Here is a 21,861-nt window from a genome sequence, read left to right as displayed (position 1 = left end):
CACTGCAGTGTGGATGCAGCCTGCTTTTCGCTGCAGCATGTAGCTACGCTCCAGATAGACTCACCACTGCAAGTAGTGTGCAGTGTAGAAGTAACATTAGAGGATGAAGAGCAAACAGGTGGAGTCAATCTAGTTACTATCAAGGTCACAAACAGAGACTTGGGATGGTCCATAGTCCCTGTTGAAGAGATGCCATAGAGAAGGGTGGAGTCCATGCTGATGTACAGGGAGTCCCAGTCCTTTGGTGTACCAGGTGGTGGGGACCAACAGTTACAAAATTAAATCACTTTATTAAAATCTCTATTGAAATAAAATGTAGTTTCCAGTAAGAATATTCTTTCTGTGCCATAGGGAGTGTTTGTTTCTTTATGGTGCTGCACTGTGCACAAAGCTGGGTCCCAGCAGTATATACTTCTGATCTGCCCTGGATTAGATGGAGAAGAAACCAAATATTGCAGCAGGGCTGTATTAAGACAATGTACTCTCCCAACCCTGAAGATAATCTTTTGTTCCTCTCACCTGCAAGTTGAGTCTGAGTGAAATGACTTCCAGGCACTGAAAGAGCAGGGGTCTTGAAGGTATTTGTCTCCTAGTGCGTGGTTGGCCACTGGCCAATCAGCTATGTGGCAGCTGCTTGATGAAACAGCAGTAGCAAGAGTTTATCTGACCATAGGGCCCATGTCCCCATTACCCTATCGCAGTCCTCCGCTGCATTGCAGTTCATTGTTTATCAGAACTGGGCACTAGGAAGGAAAGACAAGTCCGTACAGTGAATGCTTTTTCTTTTTCTTTCAACCATCCAGTCACAGATGGGTTTGCCCTGTCATTGTGGAGTGCACAGGGCCAGTGCAACCATTTAGGCAACCTAGGCGATAGCCTAGGACGCTAGGATTTGGGGGATGGCATTTTCTTCGGTAGCAACCACAGTGGCCGGATCTTCGGCCGCCCCCGTCGCTGCCGGCATTTAGGCAGAGGGAGCTGGGGCAGGGGAGCACGGGGAGAGCCACCTGCAGCAAGTAAAGGGGGGGGCAGCACGCAGGGGAACATCCCGCCCCAGCTCACCCTTGCACCGCCTCCTCCCCGAGCATGCCATGGCTGCTTCACTTCTCCCACTTCCCAGGCTTGCGGCACCTAAACTGATTGGCACCACAAGCCTGGGAGGCGGGAGAAGTGAAGCAGCGACAGCATGCTCTGGGTGGAGGCAGAACAGGGGTGAACTGGAGTGTGGGGGGGTGCCTCAGGGTGGGGGGTGGGGAGCTGCCACTTGGGGGGTGCCTCAGGGTGGGGAGCTGCCACAAGGGGCCACCTCAAGACGGAGGGGGGGAGCTGCCGTGGTGGGGGGGCTCAGACGGGGGCTTGGGAACAGGGGAGGGTGCAAGGTGGAAGTTTCGCCTAGGGCACGAAACATCCTTGCACCAGCCCTGGGAGAGAAAGCTAGTAAATTATGGTTCTACCCAACCAGCTGCTGTCCTCTGGCATGTGGGGAGTCTTCGCTTAGTTTTACAACTGAGTTCCCATTGTGGGACTCTCTTATACCCCAGATATCCTGCAAGTCAAACCATATCTGCGGGTTACAACACAGTTCTATTTTGTAGTGTGAACAGGACATAAAATGTGTCCCTGAGCCTTGCTAATTCAGGGACATGAGTGTGTTTCAGAGCTGTTCAGATACACTGCCTTGTGAGTTGTCCCCTGACATGGTTCTGTCTGTTGTTAAGACTGTGTGTTAGTAGCATTGTGCTAAAATCCTAGACAATCTTTCAACTTGAAATCTGGCCATATTGTACTAAAATGCCACATGAAAGCTCTCAGTCTTGCAAGGCTTATCGATGGACAGAGGGCTGAAAGTTGCAGGGAGAGAGAATGGAAAATTTTATGATAAGTTCGTAGGAGCAACGAGGAAAAACAGTGGGAGAATCTGTTCAGCATCTTAGATGTCTATACACAAGTACAAGCAGTTTGGGCAAGAAACAGGAAGAACTGGAAGTACATAAACTCGATTATGACAATTGGAATTACACAGGTTTGGAATATTGCTATAGAGGGGTATAGTTTGTTCAGGAAGAACAAGAGGGGGGAAAAGGGGAGGAGATGTTTCATTGTACTTTAAGAATGTATACATTTGTTCTGAGCTCCAGAAGAGTTGACAGCCTCTAGGTGAGGATAAAAGGGGGAAGGAAACAGGGGTGATGTCACAGTGAGGGTTTGCTATAGATCACCAAATCAGGAGAAGGTGATGAATGAGCTATTTCTGGAATAACAGAAATAACCAAAACACAGGACTGGTATTAGTGGGGGTATTAATTACCCAGACATCTGCAGGAGAAATAATAAAATAATACGGCAAAATGCAAAATGTCCAATAAGTTCTTGGAATGTGTTGGGACAATTTTTTGTTTCAGAAGGTGGAAGAACTAACCAGGAGGGCAGATATTTTAAGCTTGATTCTAACTAACAGGGAGAAATTGGATTTGAATCTGAAAGTTGAAGGCAATTTGGTTGAAAGGAATCAGGAAAGAAGGTGTGAGAGCAACAGAACAGGGACAGTAAAATTAACAAATCAGGCTTTAACAAACTAAGAGAACTAGTAGGAAGGTCCTATAGGTAGAAAATCTAAGGGAAAAAGTAGCTCCAGAGAGCTGGCAGTTTGTAAAAGTTAATATTTAGAGTGCAGCAGAAGACTATCCTAATGCAAAGGATAGATAGGAAGACTAGTACGAGGCCAATGTGGCTGCATCAGGACCTCGTTAATGACCTGAATTAAAAAAGAAATCCTGCAGCGAGTGGAAACATGGACAAATTGCTAAGGATCAGTACAAAAGAGTAGCATGAGCATGTGGGGACAAAGTCAGAAAGGCTAAGGCTTGAAATAAGTTATGATTGGAGAGGGACATAAACACTGAGAAAAGAGGTCTATAAATACATTAGGAACAAGAGCAAGCAGAAGGCTTAGGTATTTAATGCCAATTTTGCTTTAGTCGTCACTAAAAAGTTAATTGTGTCCACGTACTTAACACAATATTCACAACAAGGGGGAAGGAGTGCAAGCCAGGATAAGGAAAGAACAGGTTAAGGAATATTTAGATAAGTTTAAGTTGGCAGCACCTGAAGAAATTCACCATATGGTACTTCACCTTCACATTGGTGCACATAACAAAATTCATGTGGTGAGAGTGGGGCTGAGGGGTTCGGAATGTAGGAGGAGGCTCAGGGCTGGGCCAGAGGGTTGGGTGCAGGGGATGAGGGCTCTGGTTGGGAGTACAGGCTCTGGGGTGGGGCTGGGGATGATGGGTTTGGGGTACAGATGGGGGCTTCGGGACTACAGCGGGGAGAGAGCTCTGGAGTTGGGGCTACAGGGTAGGTGCCCCTTTACCCCAGCAGGTTGAGCTGGGAAGGGGCCCCCCGGCTATATCTGGGTCCAAGCCAGGGCTGCCGTCCCTCTCACCCCCACCCGCCATGGGTGGGGCTGGGCCACTCCACCTCAGCTGCACCTGGGGCTGGATCCAGCCTCAAGCTGAGTTGGGGCTGGAGGAGGGGCGCTCCTTCTGCAGCAGGTTGGGGGCTGGACTAGGTTAGGGGAGGGTTGCCCCTCCCCCAGCCATGGCAGGTCCCTGGGCAGGTTCTCCAAGCGCCTGCGCAGCGCTAAATAGGCTGCTGTCCAGCCGCGCAGCTTACAGGGAATTTAGCTCTCAGACTAAGTATCAATGGTTTTGTAGGAACCTTAGAGGTTGTATCTAGTGAGGTTTTGTAGGAACCTTAGAGGTTGTATCTTCCAAGCTGAAAAGTCCCAGTCTTATTAATCTCTCTTCATACGGAAGCCGTTCTATACCCCTAATCATTTTTGTTGCCCTTCTCTGAACCTCTTCCAATTCCAGTACCATTCAATATTTTCATTAATGACTTGGATAATGGAGTGGAGAGTATGCTTATAACATTTGTGGATGACACCAAGTTTGGAGGGGTTGCTAGCACTGCGAAGGACGGGATTAGAATTCAAAACTACCTTGATAAATTGAAAGCAGATTCAAATACACAACTACAAAATGGGGACTAACCGGCTAGGCAGTAGTACCGGAGAAGAAAGATCTAGGTTTTATAGTGGGTCACGAATTGAATATGAGCCAAAGGTGTGAAACAGTTGTGAAAAGGCTGATGATATTCTGGGGTGTATTCCCAGGAGTGTTGTATGTAAGACGTGAGAGGTAATTGTCCTGCTGTACTCGGTACTGGGTAAGGCCCCAGCTGGAGTACTATGTCCAGTTCTGGGTCCCACACCTTAGGAAAGATGTGGACAAATTGGAGAGCAACAAAAATGATAAAAGGTTTAGAAAACCTGACCTGTGAGGAAAGAGTAAAAAAACTAGGTGATTTTAGCCTTAAGAAAAGGAGACTAAAGGGGGACATGATAATCATCTTCAGATCAATTAAGGGGTGTTGAAAGAGGTTGGTGATCAGTTGTTCTTCCTGTCCATTGAAGGTAGGACAGGAAGTAATTAGCTTAGTCTGCAGCAAGGGAGGTTTCGGTTAGATGTTAGGAAAACCTTTCTAATTATAAGGCTAGTTAAGCGCTGGCATAGGTTTCCAAGGAAGGCTGTGGAATCCCCATGACTGGAGTTTAAGGACAGGTTAGACAAACACCTGTCAGGGATGGTTTAAGTATATTTGGTGCTGCCTCAGCAAGGGGAACTAGACTAAATGAAATTTCAGATTCCTTCCAGCCCTAAATTTCTATGACTTAATGACTAATTAGAATTTTCCATGTTTATTTGTTTTGTCTTTTTAATTTTTGCTTTAATCCACATGCTTTTTCTCGCAGGTGCCACTGGGATTGAGGATCGCCTGCAGGAGGGTGTTCCAGACACTATAGAGGCACTGCGAAAAGCTGGAATCAAAATTTGGATGCTGACAGGAGATAAACAAGAGACTGCTGTCAATATCGCATATGCTTGCAAGTTACTGGAACAAGATGACAAAATCTTCACTCTCAAATCTCTAAGTAAAGTGAGTGGAAAATGAGATTGCCCTCCCTGTCATCCCACAAGCAATTTTTTTTGCCAGAAATGATGGTCAGGCTATACTAGAAGCGCTGTTTAAAATTTTTTTTAAAAAAATCACGTTTTCTAAGATGTCCTTTATATATTGAAAAACTGGGTCTTTTTCCCCCCACCCTGTGCATAAAGTATATTTTACATTTATTTTACAGAAACCTGTTTCTAAATACAACCCCTAAATGCTTGTTAATTATTTAAATCGACTGCAGTGTCTCACTTCTCTTTGTATTAGGAAAAGATATTGATACAATGTACGTTTGTTAATGTTTGCAGAAAGCTAGACCTTGAAGTATACTGGGAATATAGTCACTGGTCGAAGAATTATTGATATGGAAATTGTGTTAAATTTAATTTTTTGCTACTCTGTGTCATATTTTCCCTCAGCCCTGCTTGATTAGCATTAATACACAAGGAATTATCTTATTAAAGTGGTATTACAGACAGAGATCCAGAGCATTAATCTGCTTGCATTTTTGAATGGAGCAAAATCTTTTTTTCCTTCTCCTTTTGAAAATAGTTCAGTCATCTGGTAAATAAAACAGTGTTCAAATTTGCAACTGTTGTGGGAGGCAAACTCAGTCTTGCTTGATAATTGTGACATCTGCTGGATGTTTATAACTAACTGCATTTTGTCTCTCTGTTTTGTGAGCTATTTAAGATTTTAAAGAAAAAATGGCTAACTATTATCCAGATTAAGTGACCTGCAAAAATGGTTATGTAGTTGAGGGTGAACATGGGCACACAGAGTTTACCTACTTCTCCTTGGGGAAATAAGGAGTTTAGTGAAAGTTTAGTTTAGTTTGGTTTACCCACGTCTTTTTTTTCTCACTACACTGCTGTTTGCTCAATACATGTGTGTGAGGAGGACTGGGCATGTGATAACATTTTGTTCTTTATGATTTTTTAAAGAATGTGTGAAAGAGGGTGTGTGTGTGTATGTGTGTTTTGCTTGTACTATACCTTAGAAACTCAGGTCATTCCTTCTTTGGGAGATTCTCTGGATAATTAGTGCAACAACAGATTGAAAAAGGAAGGGATTTTTAAGTCATTCTATAAAAAAAATTGTTGGATATTTATTTTTGTTCACAGCCATCTGCCTTCCACAATTGCTTAACAATTTGGATAAATGGTGCCTTAGTGATGCGGTGCTTGGCTTGTTTGGTTAGGGTGTTAGCTGTAACAATAAACAGGCTCTGAGGTCCTCCAGCAAAACATAACATTGTTAATGTGTCTAGGTAAAATTAGAAGCAGAGACAAACTTTTTTAACAAAAATCTTTTGGGCCTTTTGATAGATTATAAAGGGGAAAAAAAATGGTACAAGGCCAATTTTTTGGAAGGCTTTGCAGGTCACCTTTAACCTGGATTTAAAAGGTATCCCTGGGTTTCCATTGCAAACTAAACAAATCAAGAGAGCAAAAGACTCATAACTAAGCCTGATTTATATCATAGAGTTCTTAATGGTCATTACCCACGTAATAGTCCAGTAACTATTTTCCCAGTTAGTAGTGCAAAATCCACACCAATCTGCTTAAACAAGGTTGAACTGGCCTTCTCTGCAGACAGCAAACTCTGTCCAACTGTAATTTTAAAAAACAATTGTGCTGGAGAACCAGTTGAGGTCAGGGTAGAAGATAGGCTGATGTAACGTCCTTTCTCTTTGCCTTACACAAGGACGCCTGTGCATTGTTGATGAACACTATTTTAGAAGACATCCAAAAAAGTATGTATGCCCAAAAAAATCACAACTCCAAACTTGCGAGCGTCTTTCCAGCTCCCTCCACCCAAGCTCCAGAGTTCAGTGCCAGCCTGGTTATTGATGGAAAGACTTTAGAATATGCCCTGCACGAGAGCCTGCAAGGTATCTTCCTGGAACTCACGGAGAGGTGCCGGGCTGTGGTCTGCTGCAGAGCAACGCCCCTGCAGAAAAGTGAAGTGGTCAGACTGGTGCGAAACAGGTTGAAAGTGATGACACTAGCCGTAGGTGAGTCTCCGCCCCAGCTGCGCGCTCGGTTATTTCTGCTCCCTAGAAAAAAGAGGAGCTACTTTTAATATTTTTGTTGCTGTCTCTTATACGTTTTACCCATGAAAGAGATGAACTACCTAGGGCCAAATTCACTTCTAGCATAAACTGGTGTAACTCCACTGAGTCAATACTGCCACGGAATTTGGCCCTTTAAATTAGTTACTGGAAGCCCTTCTTCCTAGGCTTGCAATAACAGTAATACTGATGTCCAGTATCAGAGGGGTAGCCGTGTTAGTCTGAATCTGTAAAAGCAGCAGAGAATCCTGTGGCACCTTATAGACTAACAGACGTTTTGGATCATGAGCTCTCGTGGGTGAATACCCACTTCGTCAGATGAATGTAGTGGAAATTTCCAGGGGCAGGTATGTATATCCAGCAAGTAAGCTAAGAACAACGTTAGTTCAATCAGGGAGGATGAGGCCTGTTCTAGCAGTTGAGATGTGAAACCAAGGGAGGAGAACTGGTTCTGTAGTTGGCAAGCCATTCACTGTCAATGGTGTAATGGCTTGCCAACTACAGAACCAGTTTCTCCTCCCTTGGCTTTCACACCTCAACTGCTAGAACAGGCCTCATCCTCCCTGATTGAACTAACGTTGTATCTTTAGCTTGCTTGCTGGCATATACATACCTGCCCCTGGAAATTTCCACTACATTCATCTGACGAAGTGGGTATTCACCCACGAAAGCTCATGATCAAAAACAATCTGTTTAGTCTATAAGGTGCCACAGGATTCTCTGCTGCTTTTAGTAATACTGATGCTTTCTCTGGTACTTTATCAGTTCGGTTTTTTTAAGGAATGTACGCAGGGAGTTTTTCTCCCATTCTCTATCACAAATATCCCCTGTGTGAGGGAGACAGGAAATGGTCCAGTCTCTTTCACCTAGAGCTAGAGTTAACAAAGATCCCAGTTCTGCTGTCCCAAGGTATCAGCAAGTTTCTGAAAAATGTAACCGCAAACATCCATTGGGCACTATTTTCCTGTAAAATCCACTGCTTTCCGTTACTAGCTTTCTATTCATGGGGTATTCCATAGTTTACAGTGTTGATTAGAACAATAATTCTTAGTATTCTGGGCAGTGTTCTGATGATAGCTTTGTCTCCTCTCGCCATCCCTATGTAGACTATATTAGCCAGCAAACCTACCTCCATGTTGTGTTCCAACTAAGATTATCATCTTCTTTCTCTCCCTCCCTCTCCCCCGCCCTCCCTGGAAGGTGATGGTGCCAATGATGTCAGTATGATCCAGGTGGCTGATACTGGAGTGGGACTCTCAGGCCAAGAAGGCATGCAGGTAGTGGAGACAGAAAACAGCTGCAAATCAAACCAAACTCAGACTGAAATATAATCAGGGTTCAGCTTTGAAGTTTAGAGGCAACACAATACATTGCCACAGAAGGGACTAGCTTGTGTTCTGAGCTCACTCCCAAGCCTGAGTGCTTTTCCAGGAGCAATCAGAGGCTGAGCGCTGCAGGGTCTTGTGCTCTTGGAAAGGGAGCCTGTTGCTCGTTACTGAGCACCCTGTTCCTCAAACTCTCCCTGTTGTTCCTAGCCAACACATGGAGTCCACATGAAGTTGGCATGGATGTACATGAAGGCAGAGATTAGCCTCCTGCATCTGAGATGTTAGTCAGGGTTGTGTTTGTGCAGCCTCCAGCATGTAGGGGCTCTGATATGAACAGAGCACTGGGTGCTGCCTTAGTCCGTATGAACAATAAATAGTAGCAATGTAATATAAATGCCCCACTCATTTGTCTGCATTTGATGCACATCACGTCTGGTATTTTAACTGTTCGGGTGTCACAACTCTTTCTTTGTGTGTGTTGCAGGCTGTGATGGCAAGTGACTTTGCAATTTCGCAGTTCAGACACCTCAGCAAGCTGCTGCTTGTCCATGGACACTGGTGTTACACCAGGCTGGCCAACATGATCCTTTATTTTTTCTACAAGAATGTGGTATGTAGCTACAGAGTATCCGGGAAAAGGTTCTTAGTTTGTGAGTGTGAGAGGGTGTGATTTGGTTACCTATTCTTGCTGGGTTTTCCTTGTGGCTGTTGAAGGTGGAGACAGTAGACTACATGCATAATTGTCAGAAATAAAGGGCAAGCTTTAAGAAACTCAAGTTTCAAGCTCCTTTGGCAGAGGGCTGAGCCTGTCCATCTGCCTTGGATTGAGCTCACTGCTCCAGATTCATTTAAAATCACTTAAGCTTTATCTGTTTTATTTAAAAAGCTATCTGTAGTCATTACTGGGAGGTAGTGACAAGGGGAATATTTGAATGAGTTACGCATTTGGACAATGGATTTTGAAATATTAAGACATTTACCGGTAAAATTATATTTTAAGTGCAGTGTCAGGGCATGTTTGGAAAGCAAGTGTATATTTCATTTCCTGCGGACCACCTGTAACAATACAGAGATAAGATCTGTTCTCTTTTTCCTGAGCTTGCATAATGCTCAGCTGTGGACTTTGGTTTGTTCTTTTGTCTTTGAATTGTTAGGCCTATGTAAACCTCCTATTCTGGTACCAGTTCTTTTGTGGGTTTTCGGGAACATCCATGACCGACTATTGGGTTTTGATTTTCTTCAACCTCCTCTTCACTTCGGTGCCGCCCATCATTTATGGCATTCTGGACAAAGATATCTCTGCAGAGATCCTCATGCAGCTACCTGAGCTTTATGTGACTGGTCAGAAGTCTCAGGTATGTTAAAGAATTGTTGGCCTGAGGCAGATTGAGACTCTCAAAATTGATTTCAGCTTTTTTTCTTTGCTACATGCTCCTCATCAGTTGAAACGCCTTTCCTATCTTAAACCATCTGGAGGGGACATGCAACTAAAAGCTGTTTTTCAGAGGTCGTTAGGCCTCTTGCTGCCTTGAGGAGTGGGTAGGAGGGAGGAGAGAGGGGAGCTTCTGTGGCTGAGGCTGTGAGCTAGATGAATAGTCTGTTACCAGTATGTTCTGTATTGGCTAATGCCCAGTTTACAATGGTTGAGACACAGCTGTCCACAAGATCTCTAGAAACTAAGGTACCTGTACTTCAGTGTCATTGAAGGGCTCAGCTACCACAGTGATGAGCACAGTGCAAGAACCTGAACAGAGTAGAATTTACTCCACCTTGTGGGACCATCTTCAGCTAAATCCCATCATTCTGGGTTCCTTTCCTCCTGATGCCTGCTGTCCTGGACTTCACTGCTTCCTCCGTCTTGCAGCTCCCTTCTGGATACTTCATGTCTGCCTGTAATGAAGCAGGAAAACTTTAATGACGTGTTTAAAATCAGCAAATCAAAAAAGATTGTTTTAAAGTTAAAACAAGGCAACTCATTCAGCCTTTCCCTGATTTCTGCTTTGCTCAGCATGAGTTGTAGCAAAGTTTTTACTCGTATGAATGTTGAGGGAAGTAAAGTACCATTTTCTAGTGACTTTTGCTGATACATAGCAATAGCAGGCTTAGAGGGGCATTCAGCATACTCTTAGCCTAAAACTCACCATTTCGTGACCATCTTAGGCCTCTCAACAGCCGACATCACCAGATTAATGGCTCCTAGTCTAAAAGATGCTCCAGCATGCAGCCTGCTGATGACCTAACATCAGCAGAAGATCCTTGCTGTAGCCCAGTGCTTCCTTAGAAGGGGAAAAAAGGTGGTGAGGTGAGCTGGGCAGGGAGTTTAATAAATATAAGTTTGGCATTGTATGGGGAGGTGTATCTACCTCCCAAAACTTATTCAGTTTCACTTTTCATATTTTGCATCATTTGATTTATAGAGTAATAAAGTTTGCAAAATGAGATGCTTGTGAAGCCTCCATATGCAGGCCATAGCTGTGGGTCTGTGGCTTTCATGTCAGAGATTTGGCTAAATACATCTCTGGAAGAACTTCAAGATTTGGCCCCATATCTTGGCTTCCTCCCTCTGAGATGCTGACTCTCTCCACCTTTTCCCAGTTACCTCCAAATCTTCCTCCTCTGTTCAGCCTAGCATGGGGGTAATGATTACTGCTTTACACAATGGCTTTTTAATAAACCTTTGGTCTAATTTTTGTCCAGTTTTACCATCTTGCCTTGCTGTCTCTTCTGGAGCCATTGTTAAATTGTATTTCCCTTTATCTCTTGCTATGAAGTGCATTGAGGCAGGCATTCTGAGTGAAAGGCACAATGTTAAAAACAGGTGGAAATGTTTGGAAAATAATTGCATCACAATATTGCACTAGTCGGTTGATTTTTATATTGTGCATGCTATAGCTTATGTTCTTCAAAAGACAGATCTTTTCAGTGCTCAGCCCTGTACAAAATGCAGAAGATGACAGTGTGTCTGACCCCAGGGGTTTACAAACTATGATCCAGATCCTGCATCAGCATCTGCTATTGCAGCCCCCTATGCCCAAGAAACATCTCACCAAGATTAATGGGACTCCATGTGGTCCTGGGGATGTGCTAGCAGAGAGCCTGCTGCAAGACCAAGGTCCACATCCTGTTCTTCATATAATCTCTGGTAATTAGTTGCATGCCTACAATGAGCTCTCTCATTTTTACCATGACCATCTCACTATGGGCTTGTCTATATGGGGAAACTGACCAAAATAATCTATGCAAGAGCTATTTTAGTCAATTTTCCTATGTAGACAACCAGTAAATGTCTCCTTTTTGTGCAGTGTTAACATGTGACCTTTCATGTGGGATATTGGGTTAGGGGTTTGATAGCCCTGGAGGGGCTCACTGTCTGTATCGGCTTAAAATAGCATTTTAAAGAGCAGTAAGTAGAGCTGCCAAGCACTTGAGCAAACAAGCTGATTATATGTGACGATAGGAATTTAGTTTTCCCAGAGTCAGAAATGTATTACTGATTTGTTCCTTTCACTGAGGCAATGGTGCCTCCTGTGTTTCCTCTTTAGGCATATTCACCTCCAGCTTTCTGGATCACCTTGCTGGATGCTTTTTACCAAAGTCTGGTTTGCTTTTTTGTGCCTTACTTTGTAAGTACTGGATTTGAATTGGATTAATACACTTGTCATGTTCTCTAATTTGCTAGTGTGATTCTTAACATAACGAAGGGTTTTTGGTTGCACTTTCTCATGCACTGTTAAAATTGAGGATGATAATGGACCCGTTTTGAATTTGCATATGTAAATTGATCCCGTATTGCAGCTGTTTGTATCCCAGTGAAATGTGATATGGCAAAATATTAGGGCAATATGCATAGAATATATCAATTAACGTGTCTCTTACTTTGCAGACTTATCGTGGTTCTGACATAGACATCTTTTCTTTTGGTAACCCGTTAAACACAGCAGCGCTCTTCGTCATATTACTGCACCTCCTGATCGAGAGTAAAACTTTGGTAAGAATGTTCTTCATCCATTCTAAAGGGTATATTCCTCCCCTGGTGTGTGTATACAGCTCTCATTAAAGCCAAACAAGGGAAGAACTCTCTCTATATGAAAGCAAATAAATATATTAAGGGTGAAATGCTGATCGTTTTACTCATGTGAGCAGTAAGTACTCCTATAACTAGCCCATTAGAGCCAATGGGATTACTCGCATGAGTAAGGCAAGCAAGCTCTGCCACCATTATTGTTAATAAATAACAAAATAATCCTGCTGTTAACAGCTTCTGTTGCTTTGGTGCTGTAAGTTTAGTTTTGCAAAGGGGAAAACAGATATCAAGATACCCTGCCTCTATCAGTTCCTAAGGCTTGATTTTTATAAAGAATAAATGTGGAATGCTAGTTTTGAATACTGGGAACTGATAGACAGTTTGTAGCCAAGATGAACAATTCAAAGGTGTCTTCCCTGCTGGAATAAAAAAAGCTGTTTTATGCCATAAAACTGTCATCTGAGTGTTTAAGTCTGCCCAAGCTAAGACAACAATAGATAGCATTCCAGTTCGATTGGATTAATTTAATTTCTTTTTAAACAAGTAAGGGTAAAACAGTGACTGTTTCTTGTAATTCCAGAGAAAAATGTAATCATCCCATTTAAAGTTGGAGGATACAGGATGGTGGTTGTTTACTCAGTGCAGAAATATAAATAAAAACAACAGTTTCATTCTTGAGTTGTTTCACAGTAGATGGAACGTCAAGCTGTATTCTAAAGTCTTTTGGCTTAAAGATTTGTGCGTATAAGCCAAGCCTTTTTATCTTGGATATGGAGGGCATGATAGCATCACAAAAATCCCTTTGTTTAGCAAACTATGGATGATATTAATGTCTCCATTCTCTGAATGGCACAAATGAACTTCTTTTGGCATTTAGAGTTGTCAGCAAGCTGTTGGACCAGCAGCAGATTATTTTCTTAGTAACTAATGTACTCTAAATTGCAAAACAAAACAAAAGAAATCCGAGACAAATATACAGTTATTCTGTGTTTAAATCAAACTGTGTAGCGGTATCATGTGAAGCTTTTGTTCCTACTTGTTTGTAAAGGCCTTCTCTGATGCTTATGAGTAATGCAGTCATCTGAAGCACTTGGTATTGAAAAGTCTTTTACCACGGTATCATTAATTGTATATTTAATAGACAAAATTTAATAAAAGGTTGATGGGGGGAGAATTTAAATTATATGGCTGTGTTTCCTGTCAACTGGAGAGGGAAGAAACCCTTCTCCCTGGGAACATTTTATCTAAAATCAAGGGAGTGCTATCTGTCTGAACTGATTTAGATTTACTTCAGTTCAAGACTGTGTGTGTGTCTGTGTCCATGCACACACACCTGCACATATACACTTTTCTGTTTGTAATAATTTTAATCCTGAATCTCTGATTCTTGTCTTGTTTCCCCTGCCCTCCTTTCCACATTTATAGACTTGGATACACATGGCTGTTATGATAGGTAGCATCTTATTTTACTTTGTCTTCGCACTGACTTTTGGAGCAGCCTGCAAAACCTGTAATCCACCATCAAATCCCTATTGGATCATGGAAAAGCACATGACAGACCCAGTGTTTTATCTGGTTTGCATCATTACTACTTGTGTTGCTCTTCTACCAAGGTACTTTGTTGTTTTATAACCACTAGTATTAACTGGCTCTGGTTTTCATTGTGGTTACGATGCTATAAATCTCTGTGGTGTAGTCTTGTCTTTTTGAACATATAAAATTGCACAGCCTGGTATTGCAGGCATAAATGAGCCCATATGTATGCAAGGGAATGTTATTTGGGATCTTCTCCAGTTAAATTTAAACAAGTACAAAATTGCTGTAATGACTTGGTCTAAATCCTGCTTCTCATGTTTAAATCAATAATTTACATTACTCACTTTTCAAAGATCAGAATTGATATCCAGAGAAGTTATGTAAGATGGCAGAGTGAATCATGTACATGTCACAGAGAAGCTCTTTATTGGCCTGTTTTTACTACTGAAATAGTTTTTTCAAATGTTTTCTTTCTTTTTTTTTGAAAAAACTTGAACCCAGGATTTTTGTAAATGGACAAAATATTCAAAAAATCTCTGTGGATTCCTAAAAGTTATTAGGAGATTACTGCTGTGGAATATACAACTTGTCCCTCCCAATTGTGGCTTGGGGCACAGCATACCTAGGATATACATTTTGCTTTAGGACATAAACATATCACTCTGGTTTTCAGCCTTGGCTCGGACCTTGCAACTAACCAGCTGATGGTGGTACTGTAAGCCTGGGCTGAGTTGTATCAGAAAAGCCCACGTAATCCCTTCTACACTGTGCCTGGCTCCACTCAGCCCAGGCCTACAGTACCACCATCAGCCACTAATCCCTTGCTTTCCTTCCTAAATTAATTTAAAAAATCAAATCCCCAAAGTGTCTCTTTTCTGTAGCAATAATGAGCTGAGGCAGGAGAATGCTTTCAACACATTGGCTATTTTAAATCAGACAGACTAGTCAGTGAAACGTAAGGGTTCTGGTTTTAGAAGTGGCTGATTCGTCATGTTAGACTAAATGCAAAGTTTTTAGACTTTTTATAAATAAGGTTCTTTTGAGTCATTTTCAATCTCCCACTGCCAGAAAAATTTCAGCAGTGTTGCCAAAACAGATTGTTTTTGTTTTGAGACCTACAGGGCCTGCTTTTCAGCATTACTGAGAGCCCATGGCTGCAGTGCAAGTACACACTGTCCCTGGTCATCAGAGCCTAGGGGTGTCACATCCAACACGCAAAAAACTGAGGCACTGAAATCAGTGACCACTTTTAAAAATCTTGGTCCTAACAACCTGTTCTTGTGCAAAACTGCAGGCACAGTTATTTATGTGTGCAAGCCTAAAGATCATTGCTGCAGGGGCGACTGCAGCTTTGGGATTGCAGGGCTATCGCTGCAGCCCGGGTGATAGGAGAGATGTCTCCTCTCCTTTCCTTGCATGCTCCTGTTTCGTCCTTTAGCACTGCTGAGAAGAGCTTGAATCTGCTTCTGAATGGCTTACTGGAAACCCCTGTTTATATTCTAGATACTTATTCAGAGTTCTTCAGGGGGCTTTGTTTCCATCTCCAGTTTTGAGAGCCAAGCACCTTGACAGACTGAGCCCCGAGGAGCAGAAGGAAGCAATTAAAAAGTGGAAGGATGATCGTGTTGGGAAGTGCAGAATGGGTTTCCAGGGCACTCGGGCGTGTTCCAGGTCTGCTGAAGATGCTGCATCAGTAAGAGAAAGTACTGACCACTCTTCATACATCCCAGTGTCTAAGACACCTTTTCATACCTGTCCAGTAGACAGGTCAGTGCAGAAGGCTTCTTTCATATCAGACATACAGGATGAATTCAGGGATGTGAACAGCCTGACTTGTGAGAGAGCTGCATTTTTGAACTCTTCGAAGGAAACCTATTCAGAAACATATGGCACTAATAATTCTTGTGCCGGCATCCCGGAGTTTACTTTTGCAAAGGGCAGCAATGAAATTTCTCTAATAAATAAGGCCAGTTTGAATTGTTCTTTTACTGAACAGGATGTTTTAACATACCCTGCAAAGCTGGAATGTTAACTGTTTTAAAAAAACAAAAGCATTGGTGCATTACATTACATTCGAGTTTTTTGTTGTTGGTGGGTTTTGAGGTTTTTTGGTCATGTCAGTTGATGCACAAATTTATTCAGAAGCCTTTTGTATTTTTTAAAACCTTTTAAGTAACTTAATGAGGTATCCAGAGTCTAAATGGGCATGAAGCATTGTGAAAGTACCAGCTTTATTAAGAACTCATCATTTTTGGTACATGCTAACTGCATAACATAGTAACTTTGATAAAAATGACAGTGATGTAATTTAAAGGCTATCCTGGTGGAGACACTTTTACCAGTTGACCCTGACTTTATCATCCTGAGCTTCACCCAGTGTTGCTGCTTCACCCAGTGATCTGCTTCACCCAGTGATGTTGCAATGACAACTAGTGCTGATGAGGTCCACTGCACGCTCCAGGACCTCTTTGCAAAACGTTTTTTATCCTGATCATTCTCTTTGTGATCATAATATTTGTGTGATGGTTTCACATCAACGTGGAAGGTCATACCAACAAGATTTACAGAACACATTGGTCATGTTCAAAGTCCATTTTATGAAAAAATAAAACCTTCAGTATCATGTGGGCTCTCACTGTTTTGGTACACTAATACAACAGGATCTGGATATTTCTACATCTGGAGCTGCTTAGCACAAGCAGGGCCAAGTTGGTTTCTACATCTGGAGCTGCTTAGCACAAGCAGGGCCAAGCTGGTTTCTGTTGTGGGTGAGAGGTCATGTCAGTAATTCCTATTTGCTGTGGTTTGTTTTGTTTTTCACTTGGATTGTGAGGATAAATAAGTCCTACCTTTTCACCTGCCAATTGACTAACCACCTTCTCATTAATGTTGTTTTGGAAAGCTCCACCTCTCACACTGTCCCTGATGACTTCCTGAAAATCATTAATGAAGACACAGCCTAGGATAATGCCTCCTTCCCAAGAACCACGGCTTTGCTAAGATTGTCACCACCTTGGGCAGCTTTCAGGAGCCTGCGGGGGTTGGAAGATGAGGAGAATAATGATTCACCTACAGGAAGTCCATCTTCCCACCCCCCAGGACAATTTCTTTTCTTTATTTACAAAAAAAAAAAAAAAAAGAGAGATGGAGTCCTGAAACAAACAACTGGCAGATCTCCCCTCCATGCCTATCATCTGCCTTAAGCCTTTGATGTCATGCTTAGCATTGCAATAGGATCCTGATTCAGGATACTTAAGCACCTGATTAAATCCATCCCTATTCAAGATATCTTGACTTTAAGCATGAACTGAAGTTTTCTCCTGAACATGGCTGCTTTCCTGAATCAGGGTCTGTCTGAGTACTGTAGGCATCATAATAACAACTTTGTACCATCAGAGCTCCCTTCATTTATTTAATTTATATTTCATTCGAATCAGTGCATTTCTTGGGTGGTTGGAGCAATTCATCTGTTTGCCTCATGCCTCACAATGTTCCCAAGATGAACCAGTATCATTTTTGTTGTTGTATTGCTTAATTACTTTTTGGCCAACTACTTTTCTCCAAGCTGAGAATAGTTTCTAACTTTATAGATTCATACAGATCACATTAGAAGTTTCTTGTGACCAATGGAGTTGTAGGAATTGGGTGCCAATCCAGGTGAGCTTGACTGTCTCAGTAGCACCCTCACTCACCGATATCGCTGAACAAAAATTCTGCTATTGCCTTGATCTCGCACACCTATTTGTGTGATGTAAGTAAGGCTATGTTTTAGTCACGAGTATTTTTAGTTAAAGTCATGGACAGGTCACGGGCAGTCAACAAAAATTCACGGCCTGTGATCTGTCCATGATTTTACTATATACCCTGACGAAAACTTGGGGAGGAGGTGTGGGGGATGGCAACGCGTGGCCTGGGACCCCTGCTGGTGCTGTGGGGGGGGAGAGTTGTTGGGGCCGGCAGGCTCCTTACCCTGGGTCCATGCCTCCCCCAATCCCCAGCAGGAACAGGTTTGGGTGTGGGAGGGGGTGAGGCGGGCTCTGGGCGATGCTTACCTGGAGGGCTCCCCAGAAGCAGTGACATCCACCTCGCTTAGCTGCTAGGCGGAGGCATGGCTGCCTCCACCTGTAGGTGCTGCCCCTGCAGCTCCCAGTGGCTGCAATTCCCAGCCAATGGGAGCTGCGAAGCCACTGCTCTGAGTGCAGGCAGCCCGCAGAGCTGCCAGGCACACTGGCCACTGCAGAAGTCAACGGAGGTCACAGAAAGTCACGGAATCCGTGACTTCCGTGATCTGTGACAAACCTCCAACCTTAGTTGTAAACAAAACTCCATTGACTTAGGGGACATCAACACACTGGTGCGTTGCAAGGATTCTCAGGTTTTTTTCATAGCACAGACCTCTCCTCCCGTTTGCTATTGCATGGGCACCTTAATGCTGACAGCTGAATAACGTAGACCGTTAGCTACAGCAACTCTTCAGGTAGAATATAGGGAAGTGGCATAGATGCGTATTTAACTGTGTTTAATATGAAGTTTTTGTTTCTGAAAGAACAAATCACTGCATCTCCTTTTATTCTTCATATAATATGTATCCTCCTCCCACACCTCTTCTGTTTCTCTCCCTGGTTCCCCTTCATGTGCTTTTCTGTTGACTGTCCCAATCCCTTTTGCCCTACCTACACTTACTTGACATTTGGTGCCCATTCACCAGGGTGTGCTGCCTCATTACCTCATTTCCTTCTCTTTTGGATAATCTTCTCCAAAGGGTGATTGACAGCTCCAGTCCCTGAGAACATCCTGTTATATCACAGCCACCCCTAGCAGAAGTGGCTAGAATGACTCATCTTCTTTACTGTCAGCTGCTTTTGCAGGCCTCCAGACACTTCTGTAAATTAACAGCCTAGATTCCTATAGAAACTACTAGAAACACAGAAGAGATTCAGCACCATATGACCTTTCAGCTGTTCTGCAAACCACCGGTAGGAACCGCAGGTTGAGAATCTGGGTCTGTTTCTTTAGCCCAGGCTGTTTAAAATATTGTCTGTTTTTTTAATTATTTTATGTTACATAGCCAATTCATGGAGCTCTATAGGGAATAATTAGAGTCTAGGGCCTACTGAAATAAACACAACTCAAAAAGTGCAGCTTCTATTAAATTATTAGTATTTGAGCCCATTTTCTATTCTGTTTCCTTCTGAAATTTTCTTCTTGCAAGAATGTATGGTTGTGTTTGTTTGTACGTGGGTGCTTTAGGGTACCGGAAGGCCTCTGCCTTTAATTGCAGCATGAGATTTTTTTCAGTGTTTAATATTACATTATTCTTCACCTTTTAAGACTTCTGAAAGAATTTAAACAAATGCTATGAGGACTGGGGGGTTGCTGTTGAACTGATATTTAAAGGCATTATTAGTTCATACAAATTCAGATCACCACATGCTGTCATTGAGTGCTCATTTTAAAACAAGTCCTCTTTCAGAATGCAATTGAGAGCAGTAAGGACATCTCTAATTATTTTTGTTTGATGTGTTGTATCCATGTTGGTCCAAGGACATTAGACAAACAAGATGAGTGAGGTAATATCTTTTATTGGACCAGCTTGTTTTGTGAAAGACACAAGCTTACACAGGGCATTTCTACAGGTTTGGGAAAGGTATTCAGAGTGTCACAGCTAAATACAAAGGTAGAACAGATGATGCAAGAACACATGTGAGGTGCAGGAGATAGTTCCTCAGTTTTTCTGAAGTCTGACCCTCTCGCTACGGAGTGATAGCTCAGTGGTTTGAGCATTGGCCTGCTAAACCCAGAGTTGTGAGTTCAATCCTTGAGGGGGCCATTTGGGGATTTAGTTGAGGATTGGTCCTGCTATGAGCAGGGGGTTGTACTAGAAGATCTCCTGAGATCCCTTCCAACCCTAATAATCTATGATTCTATGAAATATGCTGAACAGCTAAGCAGAAGGATTTCAGAAAAACAGAGGAACCATCTCCTGCACCTGAGTGTGTGTGTGTGTGTAATACACTACAAAACTACATAGTTCCACTGGTGCAAAACTCTAATGAAAACATGCTGCACCGGTATAAAAGGTTTATACCAGTGCACAGTAATCTGATAACATACAGATCTGTGTTTCCTTGATTTAGAGAGGGCTTAAGTCATTTTATGAGAATCCATTGTAGCATAATAGGGTGACCAGACAGCAAGTATGAAAAATTGGGACAGGGGTGGGGTTATAGGCATCTATATAACACACAGCCCCAAATATTGGGACTGCATGCATCTCTATACTGGTATAAACTGCATCCACACTTGTGTTGCATTTTCACTGTGCACAACTAGGGCACTGTAACCCCATAGTGTAGCTGCTCCCAGCCGGGATAGGGAGTTTTCCATTGATGCTGGTACTTCATCTCTTAGAGCGGCGGTAGCCAGGTTGACAGAAGAATTCTTTCATTGACCTAGTGTGTCTACAGTGGGGGTTAGGTTGGCATAGCTATGGCTTTGGGGAAGGTGTGTGTGTGTGTGTGTGTGTGTGTGTGAACTTTTCACACCTGTGAGTGTGGTAGTTATGTCAGCCTAACTTTTTAAGTGCAGACCAGGCCTAGAGCATTGCACTTACACAGTTAAGTGTTTTTGTTTTGTTCTTTTTAAATTGTGTGGATTAGCCCTACAAGTTAATGTTTTTAATCAGTTTGAGTAAATGTCTCTTTAACAGCTAAATGTTAGGACTTGGGATGTCATCACTTCACTTGTTTCATCCGTCAGCACTAAATGTCCCAGGCTATACATGACCTGAACTTCTAACTTGTTTAAAAAATAAGTCTTCTAAAACTATTTTTCTGGCCACCTTTATGTAGCATAAAAATGGACACAACCCCCTTATTTTTTTTAAATTCATTTTTAATTTTGATTTTTTTTTTTTTTAAATCTTGAGTACAAGCAAATCCTGATTGACTTGAGTTTTGATTTTTTTATATTAGTGTTTTCCAGAGCAAATTTTAATGTTACTATAAATCTCCAAAAGTAGAGAACCATAAAGGAAATTTTTTTTACAAAAAAACCCCCAAAACTTAACAATAGCAACATTAGACTGTAATAAATCTTAAGACAAAAACTGTTTTGCAGACTGGTAAGTAAGTCATGCTCTTCATTTGATAGGTGTCTTCTAGCATAGCAAGGTTTTTTCTTTACGTAGTTTGACTGTTGTAAAAAGGTGAATCCGTGTAACTAGTCTCAGTACAGACAACCAGTTCCCACCATTTGAATGGAGTTTGAGCACACACACCACCAGCCACTGTCATTTTTGTAACAGGGAGATGATAAAGTGTTTCACTATTTCTGATTGCAGTAGATTTTATGCCTAGCAATACTTTGCACAACTGGGCTATGGACAGTGGCTAACAGTAGTGCTTTCAAGGGCTATAATAGGTAGCTTGCCGACTAAAGGCCTGGGGGTCAACCAGCCCTGATTACTAAAGAGGCACACCTGTGTAAGAATCCCAATTTTCCCCAGTAAGAGCAACAGGAAGCTATAGAGTCCTCAGGGGGGAATGTGGGTGGAGGGGAGTTCAGGAAACTAGAGAGCGAGAGACCCCTGCAGGGAAGACGCCCCTGCTAGGAAGCTATATAGCAGGGAAGACCCTGAGATGCAGGGGAGTTTGGATCTGTGTCCAGATTGAGACTGGAGGGAAGATTGTGTTTGATTTTGAACTTTACATTAACAGCCTTCCTGAGGATCTGGTTTATGTTACTGGACTTATGAAAATCTCTTTTTGAGTTTGAGGCACCAAGAGGAGAAACAGAGGTGAGGGACTGCTTGCAGGGCTGCCGTGAGCCCACCAGAGAGCACCTAGAAAGTGAAAGGGCCACTCCATGACAAGGGGCTTGAC

General features: G+C 42.6%; 1 protein-coding gene across 1 annotated transcript in view; it reads left to right on the top strand.

The window, feature by feature from the left end:
* ATP10D (ATPase phospholipid transporting 10D (putative)) overlaps window positions 1–17,121 on the top strand; it is a 36,597-nt gene extending 19,476 nt beyond the window's left edge. Inside the window, exons 11-19 of the mRNA XM_032774685.2 lie at window positions 4,817–5,001; window positions 6,724–7,033; window positions 8,291–8,367; window positions 8,903–9,028; window positions 9,573–9,773; window positions 11,961–12,041; window positions 12,302–12,406; window positions 13,868–14,055; window positions 15,482–17,121. Coding sequence (XP_032630576.2) covers window positions 4,817–5,001; window positions 6,724–7,033; window positions 8,291–8,367; window positions 8,903–9,028; window positions 9,573–9,773; window positions 11,961–12,041; window positions 12,302–12,406; window positions 13,868–14,055; window positions 15,482–16,010 — 1,802 coding nt within the window. The 3' untranslated portion in view covers window positions 16,011–17,121. The remainder of the gene's footprint in view (window positions 1–4,816; window positions 5,002–6,723; window positions 7,034–8,290; window positions 8,368–8,902; window positions 9,029–9,572; window positions 9,774–11,960; window positions 12,042–12,301; window positions 12,407–13,867; window positions 14,056–15,481) is intronic.
* Window positions 17,122–21,861: the final 4,740 nt, after the last annotated feature.

Source organism: Chelonoidis abingdonii, chromosome 5 (assembly GCF_003597395.2).
Source record: "Chelonoidis abingdonii isolate Lonesome George chromosome 5, CheloAbing_2.0, whole genome shotgun sequence".
NCBI lineage: Eukaryota > Metazoa > Chordata > Testudines > Testudinidae > Chelonoidis > Chelonoidis abingdonii.
Note: the sequence above shows the minus strand (reverse complement) of the source record. Positions and strands in the feature narration are given on the sequence as shown.